This window comes from Gigantopelta aegis, chromosome 12, assembly GCF_016097555.1.
Source record: "Gigantopelta aegis isolate Gae_Host chromosome 12, Gae_host_genome, whole genome shotgun sequence".
Lineage (NCBI taxonomy): Eukaryota > Metazoa > Mollusca > Gastropoda > Neomphalida > Peltospiridae > Gigantopelta > Gigantopelta aegis.
In genome coordinates this window covers 10,450,835-10,471,219 of record NC_054710.1, presented here as the reverse complement: position 1 = coordinate 10,471,219, position 20,385 = coordinate 10,450,835, and the positions used below count along the sequence as shown (strand labels likewise).

At 36.6% G+C, this 20,385-nt stretch overlaps 1 protein-coding gene across 1 annotated transcript in view; it reads right to left on the bottom strand.

Moving 5' to 3' along the window:
• The window catches only part of LOC121386758 (protein C-ets-1-like), a 103,041-nt gene that overhangs the window by 2,669 nt on the left and 79,987 nt on the right, over positions 1–20,385 (bottom strand). The window contains exons 4-9 of the mRNA XM_041517767.1: positions 13,030–13,152; positions 9,150–9,350; positions 8,395–8,496; positions 6,426–6,488; positions 6,010–6,207; positions 1,434–1,664 (exon numbers count right to left, since the gene is read on the bottom strand). Coding sequence (XP_041373701.1) covers positions 1,434–1,664; positions 6,010–6,207; positions 6,426–6,488; positions 8,395–8,496; positions 9,150–9,350; positions 13,030–13,152 — 918 coding nt within the window. The remainder of the gene's footprint in view (positions 1–1,433; positions 1,665–6,009; positions 6,208–6,425; positions 6,489–8,394; positions 8,497–9,149; positions 9,351–13,029; positions 13,153–20,385) is intronic.

Sequence of the window (20,385 nt, the reverse complement as noted above, 5' to 3'; positions counted from 1 at the left end):
CCTCAGCAATTATCAGAGTCGGCCGCACCTGGATTCACTAACTATGGTCCATTTCAAAATTACTGCTATTCTCCTAATTAAAGTTTGTTCTTATTCAAATTCACCTGGATTCGTTATTCACTAACTATGGTCCAAATCAAAATTACTGCTATTCTCCTAATTAAAGTTTGTTCTTATTCAAATTCACCTGGATTCGTTATTCACTAACTATGGTCCATTTCAAAATTACTGCTATTCTCCTAATTAAAGTTTGTTCTTATTCAAATTCACCTGGATTCACTAACTATGGTCCATTTCAAAATTACTGCTATTCTCCTAATTAAAGTTAGTTCTTATTCAAATTTACCTGGATTTGTTATTCACTAATTATGGTCCATTTCAAAATTACTGCTATTCTCCTAATTAAAGTTTGTTCGTATTCAAATTCACCTGGATTCGTTATTCACTAACTATGGTTCATTTCAAAATTACTGCTATTCTCCTACTTAAAGTTTGTTCTTATTCAAATTCACCTGGATTCATTATTCACAGACTATGGTCCATTTCAAAATTACTGCTATTCTCCTAATTAAAGTTTGTTCATATTCAAATTCACCTGGATTCGTTATTCACAAACTATGGTCCATTTCAAAATTACTGCTATACTAATTAAAGTTTGTTCTTATTCAAATTCACCTGGATTTTTTATGTATCAATGATTTTTCATTTCAAAACGATTATCTGTTTTTTTATTATTTAATTTTTTTTTTTTTTTTAAACAGTTATTTTAACATTTAATTTACACAGTATAAGAAAACATGTTGTCACTACATACACATATTCTTATTTATTTCTTTTCAATGACTATTTTTTTCCACATCAATCGCATTAATGACCAGTCCTAAATTTTTAACATTGGTACTATTTTCTACACCACTTGCCTTAATAACCACTAGTAAGATATTTTCCAACAGTTCTAAATTCTCAACATTGGTACTATTTTCTACACCACTGAATTCGTAAGATATTTTATAACAGTTCTAAATTTTGAACATTAGTTAATAACAATTCTAAATTTGTAACGCTGGTACTATTTTCCACACCACTTGCCTGAATAATCATCAGATATTTTACAACATTTTCTTTTTTTTAATTTTGAACATTGGTACTATTTTCTTCACCACTGAATTCATAAGATATTTTATAACAGTTATAAATTTTGAACATTAGTTAATAACAATTCTAAATTTTTAACATTGGTACTATTTTATACACCACTTGCTTGAATAACCATCAGATATTTAAAAAAAAAAAAAATTCTAAATTTTTAATATTGGTACTATTTTCTACACCACTGAATTGGTAAAATATTTTATAACTGTTCTAAATTTTGAACATTAGTTAATAACAATTCTAAATTTTGTAACGCTGGTACTATTTTCTATACCACTTGCCTGAATAACCAGCAAGAGCTGCCGCTTGGATCATTGGTTTGCCTTGATCAGTGGTGCTGCTGCTTTCTGGAAGAGTCTGGAACCTAGTGCCGGTCGCGGACCAGTTGTCTCCGAGTTCCTGACCGTATTCCTGGGTGGACCATGGAATCTCTGTCTTAATACTGGGAACCGTCTGGTACGACTGCTGCTCATAGTAATTGTCTTGAGGCGGCGTTTCAGGCAGGTACTGACCTAAAGGAAGTAAAAAGTAAAGTTTGTTTTATTTAACGACACCACTAGAGCACATTGATTTTTTTATCTTATCGGCTATTGGACGTCAAATATACATGGGTATGGTCATTCTGACACTGTTTTTTAGAGGAAACCTGCTGTCGCCAAATAGGCTAGTCTTTTACGACAGGCAGCAAGGGATCTTTTATTTGCGCTTCCCACAGGCAGGATAGCACAAACCATAGCCTTTGTTGAACCAGTTATGGATCACTGGTCGGTGCAAGTGGTTTACACCTACTCACTGAGCCTTGCGGAGCACTCACTCAGGGTTTGGAGTCCGTATCTGGATTAAAAATCCCATGCCTTGACTGGGATCCGAACCCAGTACCTACCAGCCTGTAGACCAATGGCCTAACCACGACACCACCGAGGCTGGTTAAAGGAAGGAAGGCAATGAAATGTTTTATTTAATGATGCACTCAACACATTTTATTTACAGTTATATGGCATAGCACATATGGTTAAGGACCACACAGATATTGAGAGGAAACCCGCTGTCGCCACTTCATGTCACCACTCTTTTCGATTAGCAGCAAGGGTGCTTTTATATGTACCATCCCACAGACACGATAGCACATACCACGGCCTTTGATATACCAGTCGTCGTGCACTGGCTAGAATGAGAAATAGGCTCAATGGGTCCACTGACGGGAGTTGATACCAAACCGACCGCACAGCAAGTGAGTGCTTATTACTGGGCTACGTCCCACCCCCCCCCCCCCCCCACCCCCAACTCTAAGATGTTTTTATATTATTTGTTTAAAATTGTAACTCGTTGAAACAGTCACTGGAGTGTAGTCTTATATGGATATTTGCCAAATAATGCCTGTATTGCTGCCTGTATAGCAATGTTTATTCTCTATCTTTCATTATGTTAAAGTTTGTTTTGTTTAACGACACTACTAGAGCACATTGATGAATTAATCATCAGCTATTGGATATCAAACATTTTGTCATTCTGACACGTAGTCATCAGAGGAAGCCCGCTACATTTTTCCAAATGCAGAAAGTGATCTTTTATATGCACTTTCCTACAGACAGGAAACCACATACCACAGCCTTTGTGGTGCATTGGTTGGAACGAGAAAAAACCAATCAGTTGAATGGATCCACTGAGGTGGTTCGATCCTGCGACACAAGCACCTCAAGCGAGCACTCAACCGACTGCGCTAAATCCCACCCTAAATAATGGCTGTATTACTAACTATATAGTAATGTTTATTCTATATAATTTTCATTATGTAAGCAGAAATTCAAGAAAGTTAATATATTCATATTTACTTTAAACCAAGGATAATAAACATGACCTACTATATATATATATATATATATATATATATATATATTTTTTTTTTATATTATTATTTTTATTATTATTTTTTTTTTTTTATTATTATTTTTTTTTTATATTATTATTATTTTTTTTTAATAAAAGTCTATGATCGACACCTTAAAAGGGCAAGTAAATTAAATTAATAAGATCTTGAAATTTTGTTCCCACCAATACATCAATATGACTTATACCAAACAAACTTTAACCTTAACTGACCCCTATCTTCTCTGGTGAACATGCCACCAATTGCCTTTGACCTTTCAAAGGATGCATTAGCCAATGGGAGAGTGCGAGAGAAAATCACAAAAGGCTGGAAGTCATTACAATGCAGACAACATGTCTCGGAGCCCAGATCAAAGAGTGAATGAATATTTCATTGTTGGGTGGTCAGAAAACAGAAAACGTGTTTATTTTCATTCCCCAATGAGAGAAATATTAAACACTTTCTGACAATTTGTTATTTGTACAAGGAATATTCTCGGCATTCGAAAACAACGATTGTTGTTTTAATTTCTAGCGATTGTTGTTTTAATTTCTTGTGGTAAAGGAGTTGTTTAGAATGCAGTCTTACAGAATATATTTATATCCACAGGATTTTTCTTCACTTGCCAAAAGTACGAATTGATCTAAATGCATGTAACATGATGTCATGAATTCATGTTTATGTCTCTGAACATGACAAATTCATATTAGTTGAAGCACATAATGTTTTAACATCAAACATGATAAAACTCATTACTTGTGGTAGCTGTGGTAAGAATAGAATCATAATTTAAATCTTAAGCAGAAAAAAATATGGAGAAAAGATGGTCAGGCAATATATAAAAAGAATTACTTATAGTCCATTCCACAGGGAACACCTTTTTTTAAATACTATGCAACTTACCGGGTACTACAAGTTATTTAGAGAGATCTGAGAAAGAGAGAGACAGAGAGACAGAGAGAGAGAGAGAGGAGAGAGAGAGAGAGAGAGAGAGAGGAGAGAGAGAGAGAGAGAGAGAGAGAGACGAGAGAGACAGACAGACAGAGAGAGAGAGAGAGTGAGAGAGAGAGAGAGAGAGAGACAGACAGACAGACAGAGAGCGAGAGACGAGAGAAAGAGAGAGAGAGAGAGAGAGAGAGAGAGAGAGAGAGAGAGAGAGAGAGAGAGAGAGAGAGAGAGAGAGAGAGAGAGAGAGAGAGAGAGAGAGAGAGAGAGAGATAACCAGAGAGACAGAGAGATAGAGGGAGAGAAACAGAGACTGGTGCTGGTGAAATAACTATAATAAATTTAAAATAATATTTAACTTCTATTATAATATTATGGTGCAAAAATGTTAACGGGCACTTCCAAAAAAGATATTAAAATATATTATTATTTCATTTAATCATATAATTTATATTTTATTTTTGCCCTGAATTGGAAATATCGAAAGGAATTTTTATCAAAAAACAAGAAAAAAGAAAAAAGAAATACTGTAACAGTTAATAAATTTTTTTTTTAAATCCACAAGATTCCATGATGAATGTGTAGCTATTCTCAACGTGTCGGTCTAAATCGTGACTTAAACGTTTATGGTGAATGGAGTCCACACATCAGACACATAAGTTAGTCTTGATGATCTAATTAAAATGAGTTATTTTTATTGCTAAGTAGGTCAGTGAAAGCAAAACAACCACAACGCCAGGTGAAAACATCTTGGCATCCAGCCAAGCGAACGTCAGTGTTAAACTGCGTCTAATGAAAGTCGTAAATTTTTCTTAACTGCCAACTTTTCTTCAAACCAATTTACAAAGTTTGTCTGCTAAAGAGGAAAAAAAAAATGTCTTAATCATATTTTCGTTGAGAGCATCTTTTTATTGAAGCCAGATGTGGAGTTTCTGGTTATGTTCACTTGCTATTTACTTGTACAAATCTTTCTCGAATTCTGAAAAATCGTGCATTATTGTCATAGCACATGTATGTTGGTTTTTCTTTATTTATGTACTTAACCACAAAAGAAAAAGTTTAACCACTCCACTGGAGCACATTGATTTATGTTAATCATCGATTATTGGATGTCAAACCTTTGGTAATTTTGACAAACAGTCTTAGAGAGGAAAGCTGCTACATTTTTGCTAACTTTTGTATCTGTTGAAATTATTAACTTCTTACAAATATGTTACATCCGTTTAGACAATCTATTTTCTGAATCAAATATATCATGTAAGAATGTTTATGTTAAAAATATTTTCATTTTATTTAAGTCTGAAGTGAAGAAATTGCCAAATATTATTGTTGTTTGGCACTAAGTGTCTAATAAAGTGCCAGGTTTTCAGTACCATATAATTAGGTTGTAATATTCAACATACATCTTCAAAGAAAAGGAATATTTGAAGTACAGCTATTTGATGTCCAACATATGGTCATTTTGACATGAGAGAGAGAGAGAGAGAGAGAGAGAGAGAGAGAGGAGAGAGAGAGAGAGAGAGAGACAGAGACAGGATATTACATACCACAGCCTTTGTGGAGCACTGGCTGGAACGAGAGAGGGAGGGAGGAAGGGAGGGAGACGGAGAGAGACTGAGACGGAGACAGAGAGACAGAGAGAAAGACTGAGACAGAGACAGAGAGGAAAGAGGGAGGAAGGGAGAGAGAGAGAGAGAGAGAGAGAGAGAGAGAGAGAGAGAGAGAGAGAGAGAGAGAGAGAGAGAGAGAGAGTGGGGGAGGAGAAGATACATGTTTTTGTTAACAGATGCACAGGTTGGAATGAGAAAAACCCAAACTTCTAACTTAACTTAAGGCTCTAATGGTGATAAATATGTTGTAGTGTTTAAAAACTAGGGTCCGTCACTTTAAACACAAACACCATCGAGTGTAGAATCTCACCTCTGCTGCACATGTTCTTTTTGTGAACTTAACTTAAGGTTCTAATGGTGAAAAATTTGTCGTAGCGTTTAAAAACTAGGGTCCATCACTTTAAAACGCAAACACTGTTGAGTGTGGAATCTCACCTCTGCTACACATGTTCTTGTTGTGGATGTGCGGACAGAACTTCTGTTCGGGGATCATGGAATAGAAGTCGGTCGGGCTTTGGTCGTAGTAGTTGGTCGGCTCAAGGTTCTGGTAGTCGGACGTGTCGTCGAAACTCGTGGGGTTCGTACTGCTCATGTCCGTCAGCGTCTGAATCGACTCGGAGACCGCGTACGAACCTGCGACAAAAACCAAGACGTTAGTGAGTTTGCAAACACCAAGGGCAGAATTCACAAATCCTGTTTGTGTCTATAATGCTTTACCAAGCCATTTTTTTTTTTTCTTAAACATGGGTGTTTAAGCATTATAAAGCCAATATACTACAAAATTGTGATTTTTTTTTTTGGGGGGGGGGGGGGATATTTGAGGGTGAAGAGTGAACTTTATAAACACTCACCTTCCATGTAATTTTGACTGGCAGACACTGGAGGAGAAATATTTGACTCAGAACCACTGAAACCTGTTAGAAAAAGAAAAAGAAAAAAAAAAAGTATTAGCATATTCATCAATAAGTCAAACATCTAACGTTTATGACTGGGCTATAGGTGACAACACTAACATATGTGACTGTAAATACTACGTTCAGTATATAAACTGAACAATATGGCCCATAATGGGCAGAACGTAGCCCAGTGATAAAGCACTCGCCTGATGCACGGTCGGTCTAGGATCGATCCCCGTTGGTGGACCAAATGGGCTATTTCTTGTTTTAGCCAGTGCACCACGACTGGTATATCTAAGGCCGTGGTATATCCTATTCTGTTTGTGGAACGGTACATATAAAAGATCCCTACATTTTTCCTAATGCAGCAAGGAATCTTTTATATGCACTTTAACACAGACAGGAAAGCACATACCACGACATTTGTCTAGTTGTGGTGCACTGGTTGGAACGAAAAAAAACCCAATCAGTTGAATGGATCCACTGAGGTGATTTGATCCTGTGATGCAAGCACCTCAAGCGAGTGCTCAACCGACTGAACTACATCCAGCTCTCTTCACCACAGGAAGGCTTTCTTCAATATTTCATGTTGGTATAGTAAATGGTTTTGCGACTTGATATTTGTGAGAAATGCTATTTTCAGCAATTTCCTACAATGCCCTTGGTTCCCGAAGTGAGACACTGATAACCTTGACCTACTGGGTCACAACTTGAAACATTGTGCACAGCCATTTCGCATGGGTGGGTGGGAACCAACCATATTTGTTTTATGTGGTGTTATACGAGTTTTATGCCATTGTAAAAATTTTTACGTTGTAACATGTTTACTTCGTAACATGTTTACTTTGTATCATGTTTAAGTTTACATTGTAACATGTGTAAGTTGTAACATGTTTACATTGTAACATGTTTACATCGTAACATGTTCACGTTGCAGCATTTTTACATCCTATCTGTGGGATGGTGCATATAAAAGATCCCTTGCTGCTAATTGAAAAGAGTAGCCCACGACGTGGCGACAGCAGATATCCTCTCTCAATCTGTGTGGTCCTTAACCTTATGACTGATGCCATATAACCGTAAATAAAATGTGCTGAGTGTGTCGTTAAATAAAACATTTCCTTCCTTCGTGTGAGATATTTGATTAAGTTACAGGGCTTCTAGATTATGGTAGCCCCACTCCCATGGCTAGTGATATTCAGTGTTGGGCTAGTAAATAACTACTATTGCCATGCCAGACAGGGCTTCTAGATTATGGTAGCCCCCCTCCCATGGCTAGTGATATTAAGTGTTGGGCTAGTAAATAACTACTATTGCCATGCCAGACAGGGCTTCTAGATTATGGTAGCCCACTCCCATGGCTAGTGATATTCAATCTTGGGCTAGTAAATAACTACTATTGCCATGCCAGACAGGGTTTCTAGATTATGGTAGCCCCACTCCCATGGCTAGTGATATTCAATCTTGGGCTAGTAAATAACTACTATTGCCATGCCAGACAGGGTTTCTAGATTATGGTAGAGCCCCATGGCTAGTGAAAAAAAAAGTTGTTAAATGCTGCATTTAAGTCTGTTTTGTAAACATGAATATCTTGCCCCCACCACAACCTCCCAATGTTAGTGTTTTTAACCTCTATCTCCCTCTTTAGGTAACATATCCGATTATTATTATTAGTAAAATTGTATTAAGTAAAGTAGGGCTAGTGAATTTTTAATCGTGACTAGTAAAAATTTTAACTCGCTGATCCCTCTTTAGGTAAGATATCCGATTATTACTATTAGTAAAATTGTATTAAGTAAAGTAGGGCTAGTGAATTCTTAATCGTGGCTAGTACATTTTATAACTCGCTGATCCCATGGCTAGTGGGTTTTGTAAACATTCTAGAAACCCTGCTAAGTTAAAAGTTTGCCACAACAAGTCTTACTGTGCTGGCTCTGTAGATATCGCTCCCCGAACTCCGGTACGCACACCGTCTCGCTGTAGTTGGGCGGGACGTTACATAGCAGAGACTGCTCATGAAGCACATCTGAAAATACAACACACACAGGACTTAATAAAACAATAAAATTCAGCTGGGTGGTTTTTTTATTCGTACCTTTCTGTAACATATTGAGATGTTCCCACAAAATATCACCAACAAACATTTATGGCGGACATTGCCCAAGGAACTCTTCCTTGTTCAAAATCTCAAAATCTTACCACCACCCCCCCCCAACCCTCCACCCCCCGAAAACAAACCTGAATAAACCTTAGTTGTATGATTTTTATTCATACCTTTTCGTAAAATATTGAGATGTTCCCACAAAATATCACCGACAAATGGCGGACATTGCCCAAGGAACTCTTCCTTGTCCAAAATCTTAAAATCTTACCACCCCCACCCCCGCCCCCGAAAACAAACCTGAATAAAACTCAGCTCTGTGTTTTTTATTTGTACCTTTCTGTGAAATACTGAGATGTTCCCACAAAATATCACCAACAAACGGCAACCATCGCCCAAGAAACTCTTCCTTGTCCAAAATCTCAAAATCTTACAGCAAAAAATAAAAAAATAAATAAAACAGAATAAAACTCAGCTATGTGTTTTTTATTCGTACCTTTCTATAAAATATTGAGATGTTCCCATAAACAAAATAAAAAAAAGAATAAAACTCTTTTCTTTTTCTTTTTTATTCGTACCTTTCTGTAAAATATCAAGATGTTCCCACAAAATATCACCGACAAATGGCGGACATCTGCCAAGAAACTCTTCCTTGTCCATCTTACAGAGGTGGTTGCCCTTGACGGTGAAGTTAGACATGTTGATTCCCTCCAGACTGAACTCCTGGACGGCCCACGTCAGCCATTGGACAACGTGCAGCTGAGACCACTGGTGTGGGTCTGAAATAAAAATATAATAAATAAAAATAATAATAACACTTTTAAAGCAACATACATTCGTCTAAGAAGTAATGGTTAATGAGACACGCTCTAGTTATTTTTAGACGGTATTTCTCTGTTGAAATATCACTGACTTTAGCTGAGACCACTGGTGTGGGTCTGAAATTAAAATAAAATAATAATAACACTTTTAAAGCGACATACTCTAGTTTTTAAGAACACACATTCATCTAAGAAGTAATGGTTAATGAGACACGCTCTAGTTATTTTTAGACGGTATTTCTCTGTTGAAATATCACTGACTTTAGCTGAGACCACTGGTGTGGGTCTGAAATTAAAATAAAATAATAATAACACTTTTAAAGCGACATACTCTAGTTTTTAAGAACACACATTCATCTAAGAAGTAATGGTTAATGAGACACGCTCTAGTTATTTTTAGACGGTATTTCTCTGTTGAAATATCACTGACTTTAGCTGAGACCACTGGTGTGGGTCTGAAATTAAAATAAAATAATAATAACACTTTTAAAGCGACATACTCTAGTTTTTAAGAACACACATTCATCTAAGAAGTAATGGTTAATGAGACACGCTCTAGTTATTTTTAGACGGTATTTCTCTGTTGAAATATCACTGACTTTAGCTGAGACCACTGGTGTGGGTCTGAAATTAAAATAAAATAAATAAAATAATAATAACACTTTTAAAGCGACATACTCTAGTTTTTAAGAACACACATTCATCTAAGAAGTAATGGTTAATGAGACACGCTCTAGTTATTTTTGACAGTATTTCCCTGTTTAAACATCACAGACTTTAGCTTCTCTCTGTTATAACCTTATCCAAAGTGTGTTGCTGGGGCCTAACTCACAAAGCTCTCTTAGGCTCTGCTAGACAACAAAGCATCCTCTTTGCAAGTCTTTTAGCACTGCACTGCGAGATCGTAAAGTTGCGAGAGTTTAGTGAATTAGGCCCCAGGTTTGTAAATTAACTAAACTTAGTGTCTATTTTTACGGGCAAAAAACTAGGGTTTGTGTCTTTAAAGTTCAACGATATTTAAAGGTGCATTACCATACAGGGCCCGTACACCTCCTACATGTTTAGAAAATGTACTGCTTTCCATAGGACAATACTGAAATCCATCAAGGGAACCCAGTTCAGAAAGGTAATTTTGACAGTCACAGAGAAGAAACCTGCTAATTTTTTTTCATTAGTAGCAAGGGATGTTTTATATGCACCATCCCACAGACAGGATAGCACATACCACAACCTTTGATAAACCAGTCGTGGTGCACTGGCTAGGATGAGAAATAACCAAATGGGCCCACCAACAGGGATCGATCCTAGACCGACCACGCATCAAGCGAGCACTTTACCACTGGGCTGGCTGGGACAAGAAATAACATAATGGGCCCACCGACGGGGATTGATCCTAGACCGACCACGCATCAAGCGAGCACTTTACCACTGGGCTGGCTGGGACAAGAAATAACCTAATGGGCCCACCGACGGGGATCGATCCTAAACCGACTGCGCATCAAGCAAGCGCTTTACTCAAAAAAAAATATAATATTTTGCAGACTGGTAAGTTTGTTTATTTTCCTGCACCTGTTAGTACAGGTGGTGTTTGATAAATATTCAAAGATCAATTAGGTTTGTTGGCCTCTGTTGCTTCTGGCATTTTAATTTCTGTGTCACTTCGCAATGTCACAAACCGCTCGCTGCCACGGGCGATACACAAATAGTGATTGATATGAATAAATTTTTTAAATACGGTTTTGTGTCATGGACTATATTCTAGTACAAAATGTGTAAAATAGGAGTAAATTTGAAAAATAAAATAATAAAAATAATAATAATGTTAAATTATTTTTTACTTTGTTTTTGATCATGGACTATATTTTGATACAAACTTAGTGAAAAAGAAATAATGTAAAATAATTTTGTTTTAAAGTGTTACATGTGTACTTTTAGTGTTTTAGTTTTTTTCTGTTGGTTTTTTTTTTTTTTTTTTTTTTTTTTTTTGCCGTCAAATTTTAATTAAAAAAAATTATGTTTTAGCAAAAAAGGTTATAAAAAGAAGTAGAAAGTTATGATTTATTAGAAAAGGTTTTAAAAGAAGTAATTTAAAATGACTGAGTTTTTTTTTAAATGTTACATGTATATTAGATTTTACTTCTTTTCTTTCTTTATTTTGGTAAAGAACTATATTTTAAAGTAAACTTAGTGAAAAAAAAATAATGTGAATTATTATTTTTAGGGTTAAATTAGTTTCTTTCTCTTTATTGTTTTTGCATCATGGACTATATTTTAGTAGAAAATTATATTTTAGTTAAAGATGAATGTTACATATTTTTCATATTTAAATAAATACTCATAAGTTTCATCAATCATTCTCCCATTTCTACATCCCTAAATATAGATTACATTACATCTCTGATTTTTATCAGTATTTTGTAACATTAATTTTTTTTTTTTTTTTAATGTCCAGGTCTGTTTAGTGATTAATCCAATTAATTAAATAAATCTGTCATTAACTGTTATTAAACACTAAACTAATTGCAACTGGAGAAACCCAGTGATTTGAAAAATGATATTAACCCCCCCCCCCCCCCCAAAAACAAACCCGAAAGACAAATCATTTATAAAATTAATTTCATTTTATCTAAAACTGTTTGCAATCTTTCCTAACTACACATTAACAAAATTACTTTTATTATTAAAAAACCCAAAACAAAACAAAACCCTTCAACTTCTAGCTTGGATTTCACAAAAAAATATAAAAATATCGCCAAATCTACAACTTGTGGCTTGGATTTCAAAAAGACATGACGGAAAGATGATCGTGTTATTTGAACGGTACACCGGACTTCCGATGAAAAGTGATGAAAAATCTGGTGGAAATTGAAAGGTGAGCTTGCTGGCCACCTGTCAGGTAGAATATGACCAATCGCACACCTGCGGGAAATCTACCTGGTGTCGACTTTGATTGACTTGACAGAACAAGATCTACAATTTCCCCGCTCGTATACGTTCGGTAAAATATCACTCTAATTGATGAATCGAACCATAAAGTGTTTTACTAGCCATTAAAGAAATTGGCCGTCACTTAAGTGTTCTTTGTTTGCAGTACGAAGAGTCACGTTATATAATATCGTTACTAAGTGTTTTTTCGTATCAAATTGTAAATTTAATTTTATAATTTAGTTTTCTGCTCATTTCCAATTTCTCTCATTCCAGCCAGTGCACCATGACTGGTATACCAAAGGCCGTGGTAGGTGCTGTCGTATCTGTGGGATGGTGCATATAAAAATTAGTTCCTAGTCGGTGGGCCCATTGGGCCATTTCTCACTCCAGCCAGTGCACCACGATTGGTATATCAAAGGCCGTGATATGTACTACCCTGTGTATTGGATGGTGCATATAAAATATCCCTTGCTGCTAATCGAAAATAGCCCATGAAGTGGCGACAGCGGGTTTCCTCTCTCAATACCTGTGTGGTTCTTAACCATATATATGTCTGACGCTATAGAACCATAAATAAAATGTGTTGAGTGCATCGTTAATAAAACAATTCCTTCCTTCCTTCCTGCTTGTTCAACACTGTTTACATGCAGTTAATTATGTTAAGCCATTTTAACAAATTTAAATGTCCATTTTTCTCAATCTTACTCACCTTTTGGGATGTTCAACCGACTTTGTTCTTTTTCAAAAGCTTTAAAGCTCTCCATTAGAGCTTGAGACATCTTCTGGGTCGTCCCTGGAGTAAGAGGCGGCACCCCCTGTGTAGCGGGCAAATCTGTAACAAAGAAACGAAGACGTTACTTATTGAATTTCTTAAACTTCAAATCTATTTAAACCTCAAATCTAGTTTTACTTCCAATCAAGTTTTAGCATTCCTGAAAACAACCAAGGGTTTAAACAAACAAAGTCATTACTTGATGAATGCTTAAAGGGATAAACCCTAGTTTTTAAACACTAAGGCATATTTTTTACTATTATAGTCACACTTTACATAGTTTTTATGGTTTAGATTATCAATGTCCATACATTCGAAGAGTTTTTGGTCATCCTGATGTTTTTAATATCACAAAATGCATTTCTCATATTTTTTAAAATGCACGTGTGTCTGAGAAGTAACAGTTATGGAGTTGAGTTTTATTCTATTTTTCGAGGGTATTTCACCATTTCAAAGTCACAGACTCATGTTTCACTCAATTGTAACTTTATCCAAATGTGTTACAGGTTTGTAGATTAAATAAATTTTGTGTTTCATTTTCACAGGTTGAAAACTAGGGCATGTCCCTTTAAACTTCAGATCTATTTAAACCTCCAATCAAGTTTCACCATTCTAGAAAAACGGACAAGGTTTCAAACAAACCCAGAAAAATAAACAGCATTTATCACACCTGCACCAAAATAGAACAGAATTTACTAGAAAACTATTTGCTGCTTTTTCATTTGAATCTGAGAGTAAAAAGCTTCAAAGTTAAAAGTTTGTTTTGTTTAACGACACCACTAGAGCACATTAGTTTATTATGGTATTCATCAGCTATTGGATGCCAACAATTTGGTATTTCTGACAGTCTTTTTTTCCCCAGTAGTAGCAAGGGATCTTTTATATGCACCATCCTACAGACAGGATAGCACATACCACGACCTTTGATATACCAGCCGTGGTGCACTGGTTGGGACGAGAAATAACCAAATGGGTCCACTGACGGGGATCGATCCTAGATCGACTGCACATCAAGCGAGCGCTTTACCACTTGGCTACGTCCCATCCCAAAAAGCTTCAAGGACAGTCCCTGTACTCATTACAAGAGGGAGGGAGGGAGGGGAGGGATGTAGCTTAGTCAGTAGTGTGCTCAACTCAGGTACATGTGGTATAGGATCGAATCCCCTCAGGGGAATAACTCTCGGATTTGTGTTTTTTCCCCGTTCCAACTCTTCTGAAAACCCTGTCAGAATTATCAAATGTTTGGCACCCAATAGCCATGATTAATAAATCAATGTGCTCTAGTGGTGTCGTTAAACAAAACAAAACTTTTTAAACTTTCTTTTTAATTGCAAGATTTAATATTTTTGTGGCATATCAGTAAAACCCCTCTAAACCGGACACCCTTAGGACCAAGACAAATGTCCAGTATTAAGAGGGATCTGGTTTAGAGAGGTTAAGTTCTGTCCTGGTTTTTGGAAAAAAAGACTCTGTAAAACATCCGGTTTTGAGAGAATTCCAGTTTACTGAAGGTCCGGTTTTGAGAGAATTCCAGTTTACTGAGGGTCCGGTTTTGAGAGAATTCCAGTTTACTGAGGGTCCGGTTTTGAGAGAATTCCAGTTTACTGAGGATCCGGTTTTGAAAGAATTCCAGTTTACTGAGGGTCCGGTTTTGAGATTTTTCACTGTGTGTATTGTTAAACAGCATCAACTGAATTAGAAAATTAGTAAACTGCACCTTAAACCTCCCCACCCAATCAGAACCCACTCACCTCGTGACTGGCCACACCCACTACAGTTAAGGCCCGCCCCCGAGACAGCTTTGATGTCCTGCACAAATGGGGCATGTGTTCATGTGCAAACTGATTACCCTGCAACCCATAATAAGGTCAGCTGTACCCCCTCCAAATTTATTACTAGGCCGTTTTACAACCGCAGTCACTTTGAAGATGCAACCATTACTGCTCATTCGGAAGCAATTAAGAGTGCAGGCTTCATCAAGAATCTGCCAGTACTGCAGGACCAAAGAGCGTTCGAGTGGTTCCTTATAGATCACATATGTGTGTGCCAAATAAAACAATATATTGGCAAAAAGTATTTCAATGAATGTTATATATCGTATATGGTATCAGGGCTTCTAGATTATGGTAACTCCACTCCCATGGCTAGTGATATTCATTGTTGGGCTAGTAAATAACTACTATTGCCTTGCCCGACGGCTAGTGAATTTGTTTGGTTCAAATGTTGCAGTTGTCTATTTTGTGAATATGAATATTCTGACCCCACCCCAACCCCCCAGTGTTAGTGTTTTTAAGCTCTGTCTCCCTCTTTAGGTGACATATCTGATTATTATTATTATTTGGTCAAATTGTATCAACTTAAAGTAAATAGGGCTAGTGAATTTTTAATTGTGGCTAGTAAATCTTTTAAATCACTGATCCCATGGCTGGTGGATTTTATAAAAATTATAGAAGCCCTGATGGTATGGAGAGATTGGGGAATAAATCTGAACAAAGCTAAATCGGTAGAATATAATATTATACTACTAGTACAACAGGGAAAAGAAAGGAATGTTTTATTTAACGACGCACTCAACACATTTTATTTACGGTTATATGGCGTCAGACATATGGTTAAGGACCACACAGATTTTGAGAGGAAACCAGCTGTCGCCACTATATGGGCTACTCTTCCGATTAGCAGCAAGGGATCTTTTATTTGCGCTTCCAACAGGCAGGATGGCACAAACCATGGCCTTTGTTGAACCAGTTATATGGATCACTGGTCGGTGCAAGTGGTTTACACCTACCCATTGAGCCTTGCGGAGCACTCACTCAGGGTTTGGAGTCGGTATCTGGATTAAAAATCCCATGGCTCGACTGGGATCCGAACCCAGTACCTACCAGCATGTAGACCGATGGCCTACCACGACGCCACTGAGGCCGGTAGTACAACAGGGATTACATCTGAACACATTTTACAATGCAGACACTACCGTACATATAACCAACAGATATATAATGAATACTTAGAATAAAATAACCTACCACTTAATGACTGGTGCATTTATTCATTCAACTGTCCATTTGTTTATTTATGTTTCAATACCCACCCATTCCTTTATTTAAGTGAGGCAATCATATCTTCATTCATTCATTCATTTATTCAACTATTCATTCATAAATCTTTCTCTATGCCTATTCCTTCATTTCTTTTTAGTGAGACATTCATACCTTGATTCATTCATCCATCCATTTATTCAACTATCCATTCATACATCTTTCTCTATGCCTATTCCTTCATTTCTTTTTAGTGAGTCATTCATACCTTCATTCATCCATTCATCCATCCATCCATCCATCCATCCATCCATCCATTCTTCATCCATCCATCCATCCATCCATCCATCTAACTATTCTTCATCCATCTTTCTCTATGCCCATCCATTCATTTATTTTTAAGTGAGCCATTCATTCATTCAACTATCCATTCATCCATCTTTCTCTATACATATATCTATCCATTCATTTCTTTTTGAGCCATTCATATTAGCTTTCATTCATCCTTCTGCACATCTGTCCATCCATCCATGTTTCAGTTAATTCATGATTTCCTACTCCAACTACTGCAACCAATCGACTCCATGTACTGATCCACCTTTTAATCATTGACCAACTTTGTAAAAAAAAAAATATAAAAATATTCATTCATTCATCCACCAATCACTGAACACTATTACACCGGTGCCAAAAGCGTGATGACAGGTGTCAAACCTAGACCAACAACAACAACAACAACAACTGCATCACAAGCTTGATGGACAGTTTTCTCCTCTGTGTATACCAAGAACTGGGAAATGTGTTCCATGCAGACAGCCGATCAACCGGCAGCAATAATCATAAGACCAGACATACGTAAGGAAAACCCATTCGCGAAATGTGGCCCTAATGAGAGAGCTCGTTTACTCACATAAATGTTTATCCAGTGCCGATTTGGCCCTGTTTGGTGAAGCCATCACAACACATAGTGATGGGGACCGCGGTGCGATGCTCTGGGATGATCCGCGGAAACTGTTGCAGATGTGAGCAGAGGCAGAGGAGTGATGGCGAAACCACAGTGGCAGAAAGAACCGGGGAGCAAAAGGGTGCTGAGATTCCTGGCACGAACCGGTGTCGGGCACTGCGAGCAGCTTTACGCTGGTGTAAACACCTAGAAAGCGTGCAGTGCGCCCACAATGAGCATCACTACAGGCCGTGGCATATGGTTTTTATGTCGCTACGTGGGATACGAAAAATGATACATGCTTATTTTTGTAAAGAAAAGAAAAAGGTACACGTGTGTGTATGTGGTGTGGTGTGTGTGTATGTGTGTATGTATATATATGTATATATATATATATTATGTATATATATGTATGTATGTATATATATATATATATATATATGATTGTATGAATGAATGGTACCGTGTGTTTGGCTGAATGGTAGTATGGCTGAATGGTGGTATGACTGAATGGATGGTACATGACTAAATGAATGGCAGTATGACTGAATGGAAGGTAGTATGATTGAATGGTAGCATAACTAAATGATAGCTTGACTGAATGCAAATACAACCAAATGGTAGCCTACTAAATGGTAGTATGACTGAATGGTAGTATAACTAAATGATAGCTTGACTGAATGCAAATACAACCAAATGGTAGCCTACTAAATGGTAGTATGACTGAATGGTAGTATAACTAAATGATAGCTTGACTGAATGCAAATACAACCAAATGGTAGCCTACTAAATGGTAGTATGATTGAATGGTAGCATAACTAAATGATAGCTTGACTGAATGCAAATACAACCAAATGGTAGCCTACTAAATGGTAGTATGACTGAATGGTAGTATAACTAAATGATAGCTTGACTGAATGCAAATACAACCAAATGGTAGCCTACTAAATGGTAGTATGATTGAATGGTAGCATAACTAAATGATAGCTTGACTGAATGCAAATACAACCAAATGGTAGCCTACTAAATGGTAGTATGACTGAATGGTAGTATAACTAAATGATAGCTTGACTGAATGCAAATACAACCAAATGGTAGCCTACTAAATGGTAGTATGACTGAATGGTAGTATAACTAAATGATAGCTTGATTGAATGCAAATACAACCAAATGGTAGTCTACTAAATGGTAGTATGATTGAATGGTAGCATAACTAAATGATAGCTTGACTGAATGCAAATACAACCAAATGGTAGCCTACTAAATGGTAGTATGACTGAATGGTAGTATAACTAAATGATAGCTTGACTGAATGCAAATACAACCAAATGGTAGTCTACTAAATGGTAGTATGATTGAATGGTAGCATAACTAAATGATAGCTTGACTGAATGCAAATACAACCAAATGGTAGCCTACTAAATGGTAGTATGACTGAATGGTAGTATAACTAAATGATAGCTTGACTGAATGCAAATACAACCAAATGGTAGCCTACTAAATGGTAGTATGACTGAATGGTAGTATAACTAAATGATAGCTTGATTGAATGCAAATACAACCAAATGGTAGTCTACTAAATGGTAGTATGATTGAATGGTAGCATAACTAAATGATAGCTTGACTGAATGCAAATACAACCAAATGGTAGCCTACTAAATGGTAGTATGACTGAATGGTAGTATAACTAAATGATAGCTTGACTGAATGCAAATACAACCAAATGGTAGCCTACTAAATGGTAGTATAACTGAATGGTGGCATGACTGAATATTAGCACACCTGAATGGTTAGTTGTTAAGTATAGGAGCCGGTACTAGGATGCGAAGCCGGTACTGGGATGTGAACATAGTACCTTCCAGCCGTAAGGCTCATGGGTTAACTACTACACCATCAAGAGGATCAGTAGTGAGGGAAGTATTATGTACTTGATGTCCGCGGGGCACAATCTTCCCTCATCTCTATAATACATAAACCCTCTACGAGAAGACTCCACGAGTATATTCTTATACACAGTAGTGGCTCTTTGGTCGTCTCACTCGTGTATATTTATTCTTCTGGGAACAAAGATCGGCCCGGCTGCCGTATATATTTGTTATTCTGTATCAAGTGGAACTGGGGGCTTGTGGTACATCAGTTATGACGGAGCGATGACACTGCCATATGCACCACATCAAATCCTGGTTATTAGCCTCTCCCAAAACCGCAATGATTACAGCCTCTCCCAAACAACCACGCAAAATATTGCCTAAAACACCAGACGGCCAGAAGATTCATGTTCTCGGATATTATGGAACAAAAATATGCTTGGAGCTTACTTTGTTCGTTTTTACATCAAGAAAATAACCATGCAAAATATCGGCTAAAACACAAGTGGGTCAGAAAAGAGAAAAGTTTCATGTTCTCTGATATTATTGAACAAAAATATGCTTGGAGCTTACTTTGTTCATTTTTACATCAAGAAAATAACCATGCAAAACATAGGCTAAAACACCAGTGGGGCAGAAAAGAGAAAAAGATTCACGTTCCCAGATATTATGGAAGAAAAATATGCTGGAGCTTACTTTGTTTGGGGTTTTTTCATCAAGAAAATAACCATGCAAATTATAGGCTAAAACATGAGTGGGTCGGAAAAGAGAAAAAAATTCATGTTCTTGGATATTATGGAACAAAAATATGCTGGAGCTTACTTTGTTTGGGGGTTTTTTTTTCATTAAGAAAACCACCACGCAAAATATAGGCTAAAACACCAGTAGGTCGGAAAAGAGAAAAGATTCATGTTCCCAGATATTATTGAACAAAAATATGCTGGAGCTTACTTTGTTTGGAGTTTTTTTTCATCAAGAAAATAAATAAGTGCATGGGTGTGACAATTAATAAGCTAGTTTACTTTCTTTTTTCTTTTTTTTCTTCAAAAGGTCAGAGAACATATGATAAATAGCATCGTAAATGGCTCTTCACAATCATCAACATTTTCATAAGTGTAAAAAATAAGGGGTGTTTTTCTTTTTCTTTTTTTTTGCTATTTTCCTCCTTAATGCATTGACCCAACATTTGTATAAATATCTCAAGACCAATCTCTTCATCTCTAACAGATTCCTTAAAGGGACATTCCCGAGTTTGCTGCATTATAAGATGTTTCCGACTAATAAAATATTTCTATGATTAAACTTTCATATTAAATATATTTCCTGGTTTAGAATATCAGTGTCTGTATATTCAATGTGTTTCTGGTCATCTTAATATTTGTAAGAAGCCCAAACTGGATTCTGTCTTCAAATAATTTCGTATGTACGAAAAAATCATATTTTA